This window comes from Tachypleus tridentatus, chromosome 8 (assembly GCF_004210375.1).
Source record: "Tachypleus tridentatus isolate NWPU-2018 chromosome 8, ASM421037v1, whole genome shotgun sequence".
Taxonomy (NCBI): Eukaryota; Metazoa; Arthropoda; class Merostomata; order Xiphosura; family Limulidae; genus Tachypleus; species Tachypleus tridentatus.
This window is the reverse complement of record NC_134832.1, coordinates 26,929,212-26,946,884: the sequence shown is the minus strand read 5'-3', so window position 1 is coordinate 26,946,884 and position 17,673 is coordinate 26,929,212. Positions and strand designations below refer to the sequence as shown.

At 33.4% G+C, this 17,673-nt stretch overlaps 1 protein-coding gene across 3 annotated transcripts; it reads left to right on the top strand.

The window, feature by feature from the left end:
- The first annotated feature begins 3,047 nt into the window (after nt 1-3,047).
- Nucleotides 3,048-12,898, top strand: LOC143222027 (uncharacterized). Of its 3 annotated transcripts, none has more exons than XM_076447844.1 (3): nt 3,048-3,249; nt 9,231-9,784; nt 10,759-12,898. In XM_076447844.1, exons 2-3 carry the CDS (start codon nt 9,234-9,236, stop codon nt 11,528-11,530), a joined length of 1,323 nt encoding a protein of 440 aa, XP_076303959.1. In that variant the 5' UTR covers nt 3,048-3,249; nt 9,231-9,233; the 3' UTR covers nt 11,531-12,898. The 3 variants fall into 3 exon arrangements, with proteins under 3 accessions (XP_076303959.1, XP_076303956.1, XP_076303957.1); XM_076447841.1 differs by lacking the exon at nt 3,048-3,249 and adding an exon at nt 3,830-4,299; XM_076447842.1 differs by lacking the exon at nt 3,048-3,249 and adding an exon at nt 6,553-6,748.
- The last annotated feature ends 4,775 nt before the right edge of the window (nt 12,899-17,673 follow it).

The following is a 17,673-nucleotide window of genomic DNA, read 5'->3' as shown; positions in this document are numbered from 1 at the left end:
CACATATTAAATCAATGCATATCTATAGACCAAAAGAAACACACTTATAATAACAAGTAGTATGTAACATTTATAATAATGGCCAACTATTAAACCCTGTAGTCACCTTCTCTCTTACTATACCACAGTTTATAAGCAAAAATCTAAATTGCGCAGTTCTATACAAAAACTGTGCAATTAAAACGAAATTAAATAGAAGTGGGCCATACATTATCTTTAAAGTAACCTGGTTCACTATTCGTTTTATCAGTTAGAATATGCGCCAATATACACACTGATTGACGTGGGTGAAATATAACGGCTAATAATAAAAACGTCAGTACTACCACACGTATAATATCGTCATCTCTTTTTCAATAAATACACTAATATCAGCATAATGATAAAAAATTAATTGGATAAAATCCAGAGGAACGAGGACTTTTTTACCCTGATCTGACACGATCCGGTATACTTTTCATGTTATTTAAGAACATATTTAATATAGTGTACACCTAAAAGACTGACAAAAACTTTCTAGTCCTAAAGCTGTGGTGTTGGGTATAAATATATTGTAAATTCACATATTCATACACAATTCTAATAGTACTTTGGTCTTACTTCAAAATCACTGGCATCTGTGTCCATTACCAGTGGATCTTCAAATGTATATGATAAGTACACGTACATTCAACTTGTGTTACACTCAAGTAATAGTTCAATGAAGCACCTTCAAAGTTCACTTCAAAATTTTATCCGAGAGCTCGAAAAACAAGGAATGCAAAATCCTTTTAGCATATTGATTTGTTGGCATTTCTGACCATCATAAAGAGTTACGACAACTATCAACTTACCTCTTCTAGCTCTAATGATATGTTGAGTTTTTGGCTGTCTGCTCTGCAGAAATGATGCATTATTCTAATAAGTTGTTTGAAAAAAAAGATCGCCATGTTATTTATGTTGTTGATGTACATACTAAAATGTCTACACAATAAATTGGAAAGTAAGTCGTAAAACTGTCTTTTGGTTTTGAAAACCTATGACTATACTAACAATTGACCTTTACTGTTCTGGAGGTTTGTTTCAAAGCCACAAATAATCTCCTGAACAGATGTATTGTTCTACAATTGGCTTTTCCTCCTCTAATACAGTATATTCATTGATACCAACTAGGTTTGTACTACACGACACAATTTTCTCGCTGTCCTTCGACTCGTTCTTTACTTAGACTAATCTCCGACACAGCTAGTACGAATGGTTTATCAGTGGTATACAGCTTAGATGAACAGTATGTTTGCTGTGCTCTTGCACAGCACAGGACTAATGTAGCTCGAAAAATAAAATGTCAGAGTAAAAATAAAGAGAATTGCGCCAGGGCTGAGCTATTTCTATGCTGCAGTCAAGCACCAAGACCATATATAGTGTTTAGGCTCGAACTTTCATTCCATTATTTTCTTATAATGTCATATTGTCTCCAGGTGGAACAGCAGTAAGTCTACATTTTTACAAAGCTAAAACTGAAGCTCGATTCCATGCAATGGACACGACACATATGGCCCAACGTGTCTCTGTTCTAATACAAAGAAACAACATTTTTTTATGTGTAATCAGTTTCACCCTTCTGATGTTGTGTAAATTTTGAACAGCAGTGAATTCATGCCTTAGCCACTCCAAACATTCCTGTAAATACTGTGAATTTTGAGTGCTGGAAAATGGACTATACGTCATATCCATTAGGTGTTGTATCATACGTTAAAGACAATTACGTCGGTTGAAAATTAACTGACTATTTCTGTACTGTCCTACCTATCCTAATGATATATAGCAAGTGTTCAAACCAGTCAATTCACGTAGGGTTTAAAAACTTCATAACAATGCTTGATAAACTGTAGTCCTTTTAAACCAAACAATCATATTAAGACTGGATGTTGTTAAGTTGTTAGTTTCCTATGTATATTTCAGATGTAGAGTTCGAATGCTTCAGGTTAACATAGTTTTATAACTATTTGTCATAAAATTTAATGCGTGTGCGTGTACGTAAATCATAAAATCAAACTGTACAACATGACAGTAATATGATAAAACCTTTATGTGTAGTTTTAGCATTTTATGTTAAAAAAAGGTTTAATTTCCAGATTAAGTAGATATAAGTATGTGTGTATGAATACTACTTAAAGATAGCGATTGAATGTAAACATAAATAATAGTCGAACGTCTTAACCCACGTGGCCATGCCAGGCTAATGACAATTAAGGAAATAAAAATATATTTATATCTTAAAAAAACTGGTTTATTATTTTTTTATACAGTTCATATTTTATTATTCGTTATTATACCCGCTATCATCATAACAAATGTTATTTAGTTTCTGGGAATTTTAATACTTGTGTTCTTTTCCAGTATAGGTCAGTGATATCATTTGTTAACATTAACTTTTCTTCGCAAAAATCCAATCACATTGACTTCGTGGTGGATTCTTGGAACTGGCTTCTATAGTGTTATGTGTTATAATACCAGTATATAGTATAGTTATAGTATACAATTGTATGTAAGTCTTACAGTTCAATTGTACCACATTATAATTAGCGAAACACGCGTCATAGAAGAAATGTTTGAATGTTTCACTTATAAAACACCACATAATTGTACTTTTTCAGGACTGCATGTTTATGGGATAAAATAGTGTAACTTTAAAAATTACGTCATGCAAATTAAAGAAATATTAGCTTTAAGGCTTCGATTATTATTGAAGTAAAAAAAACAAACTTCGCGATGTAATCACATGTTCAGGATAATTGATATCAGTTGATCTACTTACCCTCTGATGGTTCATTTGCAAACTATCAGTGTACTCATTATAGATGACCTCATCGACTTCCATTTTGGTCTCCTCATCTTCCAACCCTACTAACACACTCTTTGGTGGCACAAATTGGACTCAGCAAAACACCATCTGGTGCCACGTTGTAGAACTACAACGTCACGTGCTCTTCCACCATCAAAGCAAACCGTCAGCTAGTTATTCTGCCTTTCATGCTTTTTATCTTGCACACTCTTAGCTCGCAAATGAGGGGCATGTTTTTGTGGCAACGGGACATTAAAATTGAACCCCTGCATTCACAGTTTGAGCTCAATAATCCTTAGCCTACAGCAGGCCCAAGCACATTCGGAGACGATATATTATGGAATAAAAACGTAAACAACGCTTTTATTAATACCAACTTTATGGAAGATTTTTGACGATGAACCGAATTGATAAATAAATATAAGGTGAGAATTCGTAACATAACTAGTTGTGCTTGAAAAAAAGCTTAACCCTATTCGGAATAAAGATTGAACTATTTTACTAATTTTTATTATCCTTTTTATAATTTTATTAATTTGATGATTTCTTTTACAAAACTCAGTCACAACCAGATCAAAACTGCTATGTTGAGATTAAATCGAAATACGAATATTTATTAAGATAAAAACAAGTTGTTTTATTATTTAAAGAGTAAAATAATTGTTGAGACATTTTTCCTGATGAATCTAACAGTCGTTACAACACAGAATTTTAGGAGCAAAAAAAAATTGTACATCTATTTAAAATCTCTTCAGAGTCCCACGGCTGCTAAATTAAGATTCCATTTTAGTTTGTAACCAACTGGTATTAGTGTAGATAATGGCGCTTTTATGAATCAAAATACAAATATTTAAAGGTTAAGTGACCTCTATTATGTCGCAACAGGGAAAAACGGATTTTCTTGCCGATATATGTTAGGGCAAGTTATTAAAGCAAGGCATCTGGTGCTGTAACATAAGCCAAGTTGTCCGTTCCCACAATGCCCTTTAGTAAAGAAGCAGAAACCGTTTAGGAAGGTGTGCGCAAGAGTGTGTGTGAGGGGGGGTATATCAATCCGTTGTACAAAACATTTTACGGTTTGTCAGTTAAATTTTAATTCTTAGTGGCATTACAACAAATACATAGTTGCTGTTTAATATCAGTCGTTGGTTTGTTAATTTAAGATAATTACTTTTGATTGGTTTTTGTAAGACTATGCTTTGCAAACATCCCTTTTTGCGACTTTGTGTTTCAGCTTAGAAAGTACGTTTAGGATGAAACGTAACGTATTTCGCATGTGTAAATATCATATAGTAATACAACAGTTTAAACTCTACTTAAAATAATATATTAAATAAAATGGCGGGAAAATGTGTTATTAACTTTCTTTTTTTTACAATGTTTCATGTGATGTTTAGAGTTACAGCAAGTTTTAATAGAAAGATATTCTTTTCTTGAATGTTGATTATGGACGTAACAATTGCTTCACATAAATGGTAAGTACACTGTAAAATTTGTATGTTTTTATTTCAGTGCACAAAGAATTAGCGTCGACTTGTTAAGTTCAAACCTGATTAAAAAAAAAACAACTAATACCAAACACTGTTATCGTGTACGATTTTCCATTATGTTTGTAAAAAACAGTTAATTGTACTGTGTTCAGTTTATATTTCACATAATAGTTTTGACTGTTTGTTTTAGGGGCAAAGCCAGATTGAACTATCTGCTGTGTCTACTGTGATAAATTGAACCTCTAATTATAGCTTTGAAATGCGTTAAACTTACCGTGACTTACAGTTTGTAATGTACGTACCCATGTTTTTTTGGTTTGTTTTTTTTTCGTGAGCTCCATCCATATACTGTAAATTTTGTTTTTTCAGAACGTCTCGGAATTCCAAGTTTTGGATTTTCACCATACATGCGCCTAGTTAATTAAACGATATATTAACAGTATTAGAGCTATGTGGTTTAGACAAACCGGTATTATTAATAACGTGGTTACAGCTCTGCACTAACAGACACTTTGCATGGAACTACGCTAGATATGCCCCCTCTTTCTTACTTTTCACGCCGAGTCTTCGCTTTGAGCCTTTGACAGGAAATAAAAATAACTTGATGTTATATATGTTAGAGCGATATATCGGCGTTAATTACATTGTAAAAGTACCCATGTTGACAATGTGTGTATAAAACGAGAAATTTAGAAATCTCAGTTACTAAACATAACTATCTCGTTTACAAATTTAGCTGGAAGCTGGAATATTAAAGGGTTAAAGGCTGTTACTCACGTAGCTTTATATAACAGTTAGATGGAGATCATCACGATCTCTATGTTAACTCAGAAACATTCGAAATTTAAAGTTTAAGCGACTGCAAACAATGTACACAAAACGTTGTTACGAAACGAAAACCAGACGGGAACTAAACACCAACTATAAAATGCTTGGCCAGTTGCTACACTTCGCTACAATATTTGTTAGAGTGAGAGATGCATAATACCAGAGAAAAAACTTTCTCTACACCACGCATTCATCTGCTGTTGCGTTTAATATAACGAAGTTGGTATCAATACATCTTTGTGTGTTTAAACAAACTGCTTTAATCATAGTCACTGATAAAATGTTTACAGTCGACTCATCGGGACAAAAAAAGAAAAAGGAACTCGACAACACATGTATATCTTGTGTTTTTTAATTTTTTCAAACTTCGTTAGTAGGAACAAATTTTCTTGAAGTCGTAACGTCATATTTTTTCATTATTTATTTGCTTGATTTTTAATTTCACGCAAAGCTGCATGAGAGCTATATGCGCTAGCCGTCCCTAATTTTCAATGTAAGACTAGAGGGGAGGCAGCTAGTCATCACCACCAACTCTTGGGCTACTCTTTAACCAACGAATAGTGGGATTGATTGTAACATTATAACGCCCACACGGCTGAAAGGGCAAGCATGGTTGGTGTAACGGGAATTCGAACCTGCGACCCTCGAATTACGAGGGCCGTGAGTGATGAATATCATACTTTCAGCTGATTGTTGTTAAACAAAAATCTAGCTACCTAGTGAACTATTTGTGTTGTGACAACTGAGGGTATCAAAATTTAATTTTTAATCTTATAAGTCCTCAGACTTGCCAGTGTGTGGTCGGGAGGTAAATATAGCGCGAAGATCAGAGATTATATATTTAAAAAAAACAATTTCACACTCGTATAATTATGGATGAACTAACGATAAACGTAGAGTGTAAAATTTAAACCATACTTATCGACTCTCTTTGTATGATACCAACAACAGGTATATAGCACCCATATTTGAAGTTTCCGCGCCTTTGTACTTCTGTGCATTTCATCTCGTGTGACCGTAAGACCAACGTGTTATACATGTGATAATTGTCTTCTAGTTGAGCGAAAGTTCTTTCGAAATTAAACAATAATAAAGAATAAAATATGTTCGACTCAGAAATTGCTGAGTAAATTGAAACAAGAATCTTCACAGCCAAAGAAAAATAATTAAAATCATTATTTTTATAAACAGAACTTTTAAAATGAGTCATTAGTCTCGAACACTTGTGGTTTGAAAGTACAAAATATTTACATGTATAAATAATTTTACGTTATGATCTGGAGGTTCACTTGCATAGTATCTGTATACCGACCTTTGAACTCCCTCTGTGCGTGAAGCCTCCTTGTGTGACACTACACTTCGTTTCACGTAATTTAAGTTTGTTGTTTTTTTAGGTAGTTCTTGTATTTATCTGGGCAGTTTATTTTGTAAAACGTTAAACGAAGCTGCAGCGTGATGAACGTGCAGTAACAGAGGCTTGAATGGGCTATGAATTTGGTTTTTCCAGTTATTTCTGATATATGCTTAGCACATTGTAAAGAAGGTGTTTTTATAATCAATGTGATTTTTAATGCAAATGGACGCTATGAGAAAAGGATAACTTTAAGTAAGTTTCAAAATAATTAGTAATTTGTATCTTATCATCTTGCCTTTCCTCGCTTCCCACTTACCTTAGTATAAAAATACAGTATACAATTTTTATCTAACTTAATATTTGCTAAGTATTTAGGATTAGAGTTACTTATGTAACATGTTTAGACCAGTAAATAGTAGTTTTACTTATACTTTGTGTTTTTTTTTGCTACAGGAAAACAAAATAATTACGAGAGGTCAAGCGCCTGTGTAAAGATGATTTTTACTGTACATTGCTTAATGTTTTCAGTTACGGCTATACAAACGAACATACAATGCTGTTCTTGGTTGCATATGCAAAATACGAATGGATATAAAAGAAACCATCCTATTCAATCATTGTTTATTTTATGTTAAAGTGGTCTCTGAAATTAGAAGCAAAGAAAGGTACTTAACAAAATGTTAAACAGAGTAAAAATAATCTTTATTTCATATTTAAATTCTATAAAAATGCCATATACACTACACAAAAGACAACACCTTTCATTTCATAATTAACTCTCTACACTTTTCAAAAGAACTTTGCAAGAGGCTTGTGAAAATAAATTACTTGTTAAATCATAGGAGTGTATTTTAGTTAAAGAAAGAACTGAAACTTTGCTTGCCAGTCTAAGAACTTGAGAGAAAGAAAGATTAAGCTAAGTGAGAGAACATAGCATTATATACAAAATTTTATATCTTTCAAAACAGTTGGTCACTTTCATCAAAAAATAAGATATGATGTAATCTCAAGGTATCACTTGACCCTCTAGTGCATGTTAAACATCACAAAATCTTTTCTACGAGAAGACACACGTGATACTATAGGTGAATGACCCAAAACAATAGGTAACTAGTGAAAAACTTAGCTGCTTTCTTGTCCAACATTCTGTGCTAAACTAGATACATAGAATAAAGATGAAAGAAAAAATAATAAAAGATTAAGAAGTAGGCTCACTTTCTTAACAATTCTTACCATTGTAACCAAAACTACATAGCTTAATATAAAAAAAATGTATTGCAAAAGTATTGCTTTCAATTTGTGTAATTTTGCCAAACTTTATGTAACCTTTACTTCCGTTTTGAACTGAACTAAAATATATGCACTGTATAATCTTCCTTCACTTTCTTACTATTTTTTGTAAAATATTCTGTCAGATACATCTATACAAATATTAACTTGGGAAGTCTACGATATTTAAAAAAGTACAATTTTAATTATTGGAGTGATGCTACTTCTATATGTAATGTATTTCACCTTAAATCAGGACAAGACAGTAAGAGTAACGAACCTACAGCCTGTAGTGAATCAAAGATATATATATATATATATATATATATTTTTGCCATAATAAGTAATAGGGCCTAATATATGTTTGGACACCAAATGCATAAATAACAAACATGGCGAAATTCAAGAAAAAGTTGTGTCTCCTGTGACTAGCAGAGACGAAATCACCTATTCTAGTACAAAAACAATATCTCGCTGAAGAGATCCTCCAATTAAGAAATATTTCAAGAAGTGGTGACATTAGTTTCGAGATCTACGGAGCGTGTTGCAGAAGGAAGAGGGTAATAGACCTCAAAATGGCGAAGAAGACATCTATCACGAATGAGAAGCACCTGAACCTAACCGTGGGGAGTTTGTACACTGCACAAATTAGATTTATTTGCCCAAGTCGACAGAACACTAAGTTACACTGTTGTCTGTGTTTGAATATAAACAAAATTAAGATAGTTCACACTCTACAACCAAATAATCGGTTTATGTGTAAGAATTTCGCCATTAACACATCGGTTCTGACAATAATTTTTACTTTTTGTTTGTTTTGGGATAAAGCAACATTTTATAGAAAGGTCAACAGACATGACTGTAGGATATGAGAACCTGAAAAAATTCCCCTTTGCATTAACACAAGCGAGAAAGTTCTAAAAATAATGCTCAGTGCGACCTTCTCGACGATAAAATGATAGGCCATTTTTTATTATTATTACTGCGAGAACACCATAATAGGGTACCACCAACAGACATAACTTTTCTGGGCTTATGTGAAGGACGGCATCTACGGGACAAAGGTGATTGACCTGGGGACACTAAATTAATAAAATACAGATGCAACAGGTACCGTGATGAGCGAAATGCTGGTTAACATACGGATGGAAATCGAATATCAACTCGATATCTTGATAGTCACAAACGGAGTACATGTAGAAATGTACTGATAGCAAATGATGTATGACGAAAAAAAATTACAAACGTGAATATTTCACCTATCGAGAAACACATGTTCGTAAATGTTAATGTCTTATTATGGTTTAAATTTGTAATACGTCACATAATTTTTGGACATTGTATATTGTTATAAAATTGAGGGATTTATCAAATATTATAGGATACATTTAAAGCTTTAAAGTGACTTTTAAAACGGAGCTAGTTATACTTGTTGAAAAATAAAAATATTTGTTGTTATTCTTAGAACATGATGAAGACATCTACATCAATCCACATAAGGAGAGTACCCCACAAGACTCGATGGAATATCCAGATACTTGTCTCGTATGTTCTAGCAGTGTTTGCTTGTGTCCTGACCAATGGCGGCGTATTCGTGGCCTTTTACCGATGGGATTACCTTTGGTTATTTGTAGCATTCGTAGGAATATTCCTAATTTTAGTGGGCGCCATGTTAAACTTAGCAGGCTCCAGAACTATCAGTAATAAAAATCAAAAACGAAAATCAGCTGATGTGGAGCATCAGACTTTAAATGAAAATCCTTGTCCGCCTAATCCGTCGTTAAACAGCCGCAGCTCTTGTTGTCAAGTGGACGGAGACTCGAATGTTCTTGTCTACGAAACTCTTTCAAGTAACGCTGAAAGAAGATCATGTATGTTATCGTCAGCACCATTGTTGAATGTAAACGGCCAAAATTACCTTCTGTTGTCCATCCCCAAAGATCTGTCTGAAGCAGAAACACGTAGGTTGTCAAAAAGGCTAAGTACAGTTGTGCAAGGAGACCTCTCAGATATATTGAAGTAAGGAAAAATATTTTATTTATTTTTTACTGATAAATTTATGTGAATATACAATGTTTATCACTTATGGCTTAATCAGTGCTTCTACTGCTTTTGTAATCAGTAACATGGATGTGTGAGTTTTCTCTTATAGCAAAGCCACGACGGGCTATTTGCTGAGCCCACCGAGGGTAATCTAACCCCTGATTTTACCATTGTAAGTCCGCAGCCTTACCGCTGTACTAGTGGAGGGCAATATGGATGTCAAATGTAGTCTTACAATTTAACAAAATACCCTCCGTCAATCAATACTATATCATTAATTATATCAACATGTTTATGCATTAAATCTAAATTTATTAAATTCCAAGTTACGTTATAAGATCACATTTCGTGCCTCATACAGTAATAAGTTCCCCTCGCTAGTACAGCGGTACGTGTACGGATTTATAACTCTAAAATTAAGGGTTTGATTCCACTTGGTGAGCTCAGCTGATAGTCCGATGTGGCTTTGCTGTAACACACACACACACACACACACACAATAATAAGTCAGTGAGAAAATTCTTTTCGGTAGTATTTATTATTTTAACATGAATGTTTGAATTTATTAAATAATGGTCAGTGAAAAAAAATAGCAATACTAGATGTTTTCGAATCTCTACTATTTGCATCATTTTAGAATTATATAGTCTAAATAAACTACTTTGCACAAAATTTATTATAGATAACTAAATTAATACTGGCAGTTTAAGTTTTTATAATGAATTTAATATCGAAGGTTTAAAAGTATTTCGTAGACCTTTATGGAAAAGTTTATGTTAAAAATAAATTAAGCTTTTAAACATAGTGATTCATCACTAAGTTTTTTAGTTAGAGAGAAATAGAAATAAAAAAATCAAATATTAACATTTATTGTTTGTTTATATGTAACCAACTATGTGAATGTAAGTCTAAACTAATATACTGATTAATTCATTTTCGTTTATCCACAGGAAATCAGAAGAAACCAGTAGACAAAAAGAATCAACTGTATTTTCATCAATGCCAGATAATTGCCAGAACTTGAGTAACTGCAATACGATTACAAAGCAAGATAATTTGATGGATTTGTTAATAACTTGTCAAGTTTTACGTCCGTTACCTGAAAATGAACGAACTTCCCCTTTTGTTCCAAATGTCGATAGTGTACTCAAAGAGAATGCTAAACATATTAGTCAAAATGAACGTAAATGTGTCATGACAGAAAATTTCACGACTGCCAGAGAACCCAAAATTGGTTCTCTGAAAAATAATTCTGGGACAACGTTGTATAATAATAAACAGTCTGTTTCTCACCGTGTTCAAGAACTGAACGAAGATTTAAAAAGAGAATTAACAATAATGCCAACATCTAGACACGAGCAAACCTGTTTCACGCCAGAAGTAGTTGAAGAACGATGCGTGGACATCCAGTGTTGCATTGGAACAAATGTGTATGATTCTATAAGACCTACGGCAAATGACGAAAATACAAATCTTGGAAAACCGGAGCATAATGAACTGGCAAAAGATTGTACCGAAGAGACGGGAGTATCTTTCGCACGAAACGTTGTATATGACTTACCACGAGAACCTAGAAGTTTTCACAGAAAAGAAGTATTGCCAGAAATGGCTATGAACAATTTGCCAGTTGAACAATCGAATGTTTTAAACCTCCAATCAGGAGAAACGATCACAGCAAAAGAAACTTATAATGATAGGTGTTTATCTAAAAAAAAATGTTAACGGTGTCGATTTTAATTCTGAGTGGATCAGCAGGGATGATGTTTCTGGCAGGCAAAGGGAAAAATTTCTTCTGGATGTGTTAGACGCCAATGAGTTGATGAAGAATGTGGATGTTATTTGCTCCCAGAATAAACTGGTTAAACTGATGACAACACAACTGCGTGTTTCAACACCAGAAGAGAAGTTTATTTGGTATTAAAAGATCATAGTTTAATACCGTGTGTTCATGGTAACACAGTGGAAAACCAGTCTTCAAAGAGTAAAGATATTTCAAATAAAAACACTTCCTCATTAAAAATCGATAAAGTCCTTTCCATTGCCTCATCAAAAGGTGTTAAAAATCATCTAGTTTTGCAAACACAAGTAATCTCCGTAAATACTGTTGTAGCTGGTATTCCCAACAATGAAACTGGGAACTCCTCTCTTCAAGAAGATAAACGGAACAATCAAACCTCTAGGAGAGTCTCTCCTCCTCCGGCGTAAGAAAGTGTGGTGGAACAAGCAAAGGGTTTTAATAAAGGTGTTTCACTGGAAAGTTAATAACGGTCAATATTTTATACTAGACCTTTGTAATTGACGAATAATGCCAGCTTTCTTTCTTAAAAGCAGCTCTGTGTTTAATGGAAGCTAAACTGTATAATTCAATACTGATTTTTGGCAAAAAGAACTAATTCACGAGGTCTACTACATTGCTAGTTAGTTTCACATAGATTAGACTGAATAATTTTTTTCGTTATTATAACAATACTTTTTCTTCTTTTTTTTTGGAGTGAAGCACAAAGTTACACAATGAGCTATACGTATGTATTTTGCCTATTAGGGGTATAGAAATCCCGTTTCTAGTGGTGTTAAGTCCGCAGACATACCGCTGTGCCATTAGTTAGGGCTATCATAATATTACAGAAAATACATGATAGAGTTATGGATACTCAGTGAAATAGCTTAAATATTTTATAATAGCTATTAATTATCTGTATGAACTTTATAATCAGAGAGAAAGCGCGAGGAAGGGGGCATATAATTATAGAACTTGTCAAAATGTTTTGTTTTCATTTTAATTAATTTGTTTTTGTGAAATATTTCAATATTACCTAGTATGAGTAGCCTTAATGCAACTTAATGTTACTGAGGTATCGCTTCGCTGAGGCTTATTAAAGGTTTTTGGTTTTTCTGGAATATGTGTATAAAATATGAATGTTTATTTTATTTTGTAGCATTAATTAGATAAAAGCCTAGTGATATATATATATTTACAAATCCATTTCTATAAGAATTGGACTATAAACATACGTAAACACGAAAAACTTCATTACTGTATGATTCATTACAGTTGTCAGAAATTAATAAAGAAAGATGCTTTTAATATCCATATTTAAATTCCCTAGGTTTCAGAATACACTCTCACACAAACGTGTGTGTGTAAGCTCATGTAATGTGCACATACATATACTGTAGCTGTGTGATGTCACAAAAATATTGATTTTGCTGTTGGTATGATACAAAATTATTATTACTGTTATACAAGACAATCAGTTGAGTTATTTGGTATAAAAGTATTGAAATATACGATTGATTAAATACTGGCATTGTTTTGATTATATTCTCGTTTATTCTCCAACAATATTATAAACCGTGAGTAACTAAAAGATTATCCTGCTCGAAAGGTTAAACCCAGAGCTCTTGATGACAGAAACCTACTCGAAGTAAAAATGTATTCTAAAGACGGCTGGTTTGGATATTAAAATTTTAATTAAAATTATTCTGTACTTTATTTTAATTACAGTTTTATTACGCATAACCGTCTTTAGAAAACCAAGAGCTTATTATTCGCGCCCTGTTGCAGCAAAAGCGTATTTCTCATTGTAGTGCTGCGGGTACGCTATAATAGTGGCTACTCTTGTCTAACTGCATTCTCATTATACGTATTCAAGGGTATATTAGCTCTCAACTCATATCAACTTATGCAACCATCTTTAGTTATATATGATCCACATCCCAAGGGACAGATGATACAAAAGTTTGTCCCAGAGACTACATACTGTAAGTATGCTGTCTTTGCCTGAGCCTAGAACTAACGCGAGCGTACAACTTTAATAACTGAATTGTTTCATACATATTTGCGCATATGAGTTTAACAACAGAATTTCATACTTGGAACTTGATTAATAGTGGTTGTCTTGGCTATTATTTTGCAACATTTCCCTTTTGTGTCATTTATAGCTTTTCCATGAGAAAGAAGGCTAGACATTTTTATATTAATTAGTTTATGCAGCACTTCGACTATGTGACAGACCTTGTGACGCCCGGAAGGGATAGCCTCCCTATTTATTGTGATGGAATGACCAATAATATAAGTAACATATGTACTCTCACGGAAACAACACTATTCATTTCTAGTTATAGTTGTTGTACTCTTCCAGTTTCATATTGCATTGCATCCAGAATCTCTTCTGGTGAGAGCTCACTCTTCAATCTAATGAACAACGCTGTCTTTCATTGTTTTTTTTTAATTAATGATGATTCATTTTCACTTTATTTATAACGACTATGATCCCTTTCTTTAAATCGAATCAGGATCAACAATTCATACTTCATAGTACGTAATATTTTCTGTCTTTCTCACTATTTTGTTTACTATTCTGACATATAAACCGTGGGAGCATCATATTTGTTGGTAGAAGAATAGCTCACTAGTTAGCGATGTATGGTGATAACTAGCTGCCTTTCCTCTGGTAAATTAGGAACGGCTAGCGCAGATATCCCTCATGTAGCTTTGCGCAGAATTCAAACCAAACAAACTGTTAACAAGGGCGTTAATTAGTGCAGAATACTTGCATGAATAATTTTGTAACACATCTGAACGTGTTGATTTGTAAGGGGTTTGAAAGTGTATTTTTAACTCACTGTATAGTAACATAAATTTATTAAGTTAAAAAGGACTCTCAAACCCCATAAATATTATATAAACATCCCTATGACAAAGATCTAACTGTACTTCTTTGGTTTATAATCTATAGCAAAAGGTGCAGAGAACCAAAGAATGAATTAGGCCTCTACATCATAGGTTACTTTTCAATTTTATTTGTAGCGAAAAGAACAGAAATCAATACCATAATCCTCAAATGTTTTCTCCAGATACAAAACTGTAAAATGTGGTAGTTTTCAATTGCCACACGGTTCCTTTTCGTATCTTATGGCACTAAATTTTTCGTTAAACTTTGTGGCTGAATTTAAGTAATTTGATGTGGTTGTAGTTTATATTAATCTTATGCTTAGATAACACACGATATCCCATGTCACTTAAACGAGGACAGATAAAAAAAACTTTACAAGCACAAAGGGTCCAAAAGCCAGTTAAAAGTGAGCATAAAGTGAAACTAAATAAAATTCAAAATTAAGTAAGATACAGAACAATTAATTATAGAAGAACTATGGTTAAGAATTAGCCACTTTGAAATAAATAGATTGAATAGAAAACAGCCTTACTGACTACGATCAAGTTAAAAGTGAAGACTTAAAATTCAGATTAAAGTTAAATAATAGTACTAGTTCTCGAGTAGCTTTGCATAAAATTTTAAACAAACCATCTAGCTAGGACGGCAGCTTTTCTTTTACTGGATTAATGGCTAAAGCTTGTTTGCATATTCAGCATTACTGTTCTTAACCTTGCAGTAATGCTCTCTTTGCTAGAACAAAGACTTTTTAACCTTATGAACATAAGATTTTATTTTTTTCTTTTATTTCATTTCTTTTAAAGGCATATTTTAAAAATTCCACTATTTAATACGAAAACAATGCAAAGGTAAAGTACACAACTTATTATTTTTATTTTCAATTCAGAGTGTTCGAAAAAATCTTGTCAGGTTGTACCAGTGGTAGCGTTCGTCCTCATGTGGGAGATTTACGTCTTAGGCACCAAGTGCAATGATAAAATTGCTTTGTCCTACACAGAATCCTCGAGTTAAATGTATAGAAATGAAATCTTGACTTTCAAAGGTTAGATCATAGTTAGAACTTAAATCTAGAGCTGATACAGTTTTATTTAGCTGATACAGTTGCAAGCTGATCATGTAGCTTGTGCGCGTAAGCAGTCGTACACCCGCACGTGATTCGAGGACAGGTTGTTACTTGGAAAACTCATAGAGTGGGTTCATAATCATAGAATATGACTACTAGTGTATTGTTAGCTCGTTAGTGGGGCTGCAAAATGGTTATCTTTTATAACTTGTTATTCCCCAAGTTATTACTAAAACACAGATAAAAAAGCTTTTAGTCAAGGTACCGTAATTCAGTCATGTGCATTTACTTTTGCATAAGGTGAAGTTAGGAGAGCATTATTCCTTCAGTAAAACGTTAATCAGTCACTCACATTGATAAATTTATGGTTTTGTGAAATTTTTATTTTTACTATACCGACTTTCTCAAGTGCTTTGGTAGCTTGTCACTCTGTAGTTGGCTTGTTTATTACTTAGTCTACGGATTTACAACGCTAAAATTAGGGGTTCGATTCCCCTCGGTGGGCTCAGCAGATAGCCCAATGTGGCTTTGCTATAAGAAAACACACACGCACATTACTTAGTCGTGTATATGAAGTGCTTATAAAGTTTTGTTTACAGACTTCTGTAGTGTATTTGAGATTTTAATTTGTACTGTACATCTAATCTACTCCAACTCTAAGTACTACCATACTTATGATATATCTTTATAATTTTAAGTGTGTCTACATATATTAGACTACATTCCTTTTGTGACCAAAGAGTGAAAATGTTTTATTGGAAACCACTTGTTGCTATTTCTTTAGAATTCCAATGATTAAAGTAGTTATAGATTTCTTCAGACTGCCTTTTTAATAATATTTAACACTTACAACAATACACTCGCAAAAGATGTATGTAACCACGCTAAAAACTTAAGCCAGTGCTGACTCAAGTTTAGGAAACTGTTTGTGAAGAATACAAAACTCTTTATCACTTCAACTACCGGTGAAATATATTTGGACCATATGGAATTTACGTGTGCGGTCTATGAATTTGTTGGGTATAGAATCTGTAATAACATGAGTATTTTGAAATGGAAGCGAAAATAACATCACATTGCAATATACACCACATATTACTGTTGGGCTTCTCCCTTTTCAGGAATTTTTGGAATTATCACTTTTTAAACTGCTACACATGATGTTGTATTGTTCTTTTTCTGAGCTTGTTTGTATGTTTTCGTTTTTTGAATTTCGTGCAAAGCTACATGAGGGCTATCTGCGCTAGCCCTTCCTAACTTAGCAGTGTAAGACTAGAGGGAATGCAGCTAGTCATCACCACCCACCGCTATCTCTTGGGCTACTCTTTTACCAACAAATATTGGGATTGAGAGTCAAATTATAACGATCCCACGGCTGAAAAGGCGAGCATGTTTGGTGTGACGGGGATTTGAACCCTTGTCCCTCGGATTACGAGTCGAGTACCTTAACCACCTGGCCATGCCGGGCCTTTTCTGAGCTACTCTGTATCTGTGCTTGACCGCTTACAACTCTTAAATTGCCGAGCCGTTTGTACTCAAGCCTCGCATATATCTTTTGGTCAACCCCTTCCCCTTTCTTGAGGAACCATATCAAAGTGTTCGCGTTTGGAGCTGACATTCCTCATGTCTTCCACGTAGGTTGAACGGATCGATTCTTCAGCTAGATTAGCATTAATCAAAAAAGTGTAGATTTTTCGCTTACACAAACACATATAGAAATATTGATTTATTTTGTTTTCCTCTGGAGTCTTTCTCATCTCATCTAAAAATGTTACCAACTTGCAACACGAACGTTTCACCCATTATAGGTGAACAGCATTAAATTCTAGATTTAGTTAATTTATTTTACATGCTATCTTGTGTCTAAGAAACATAATCCTATCTCAACTAATAAGCGTTTTTTGTTGTTAAATTAATTCTAGGTTTTCCAAATTTAGATATTTTATCCTTTTTTAATTGATCATTAAAATTTCTAATGTTTATAGTTTTAACGATGTGACCTGAACATATGTTGAAATAAATTTTATTTTCCAAATGAGATAACGGCTGCGTTTTTTTAAGTATAAACAATACCGATTTCCAAGTTTGTTTTGGGTAAACTTCCTGTTGTCTTGGGCACGTTCTGC

Bases quoted from the DNA above. Each gene is read 5' to 3' on its own strand.
- LOC143222027 (XM_076447841.1), top strand. The intron at 9,785-10,758 runs GTAAGGAAAAAT...GTTTATCCACAG, and splicing joins GACCTCTCAGATATATTGAA to GAAATCAGAAGAAACCAGTA.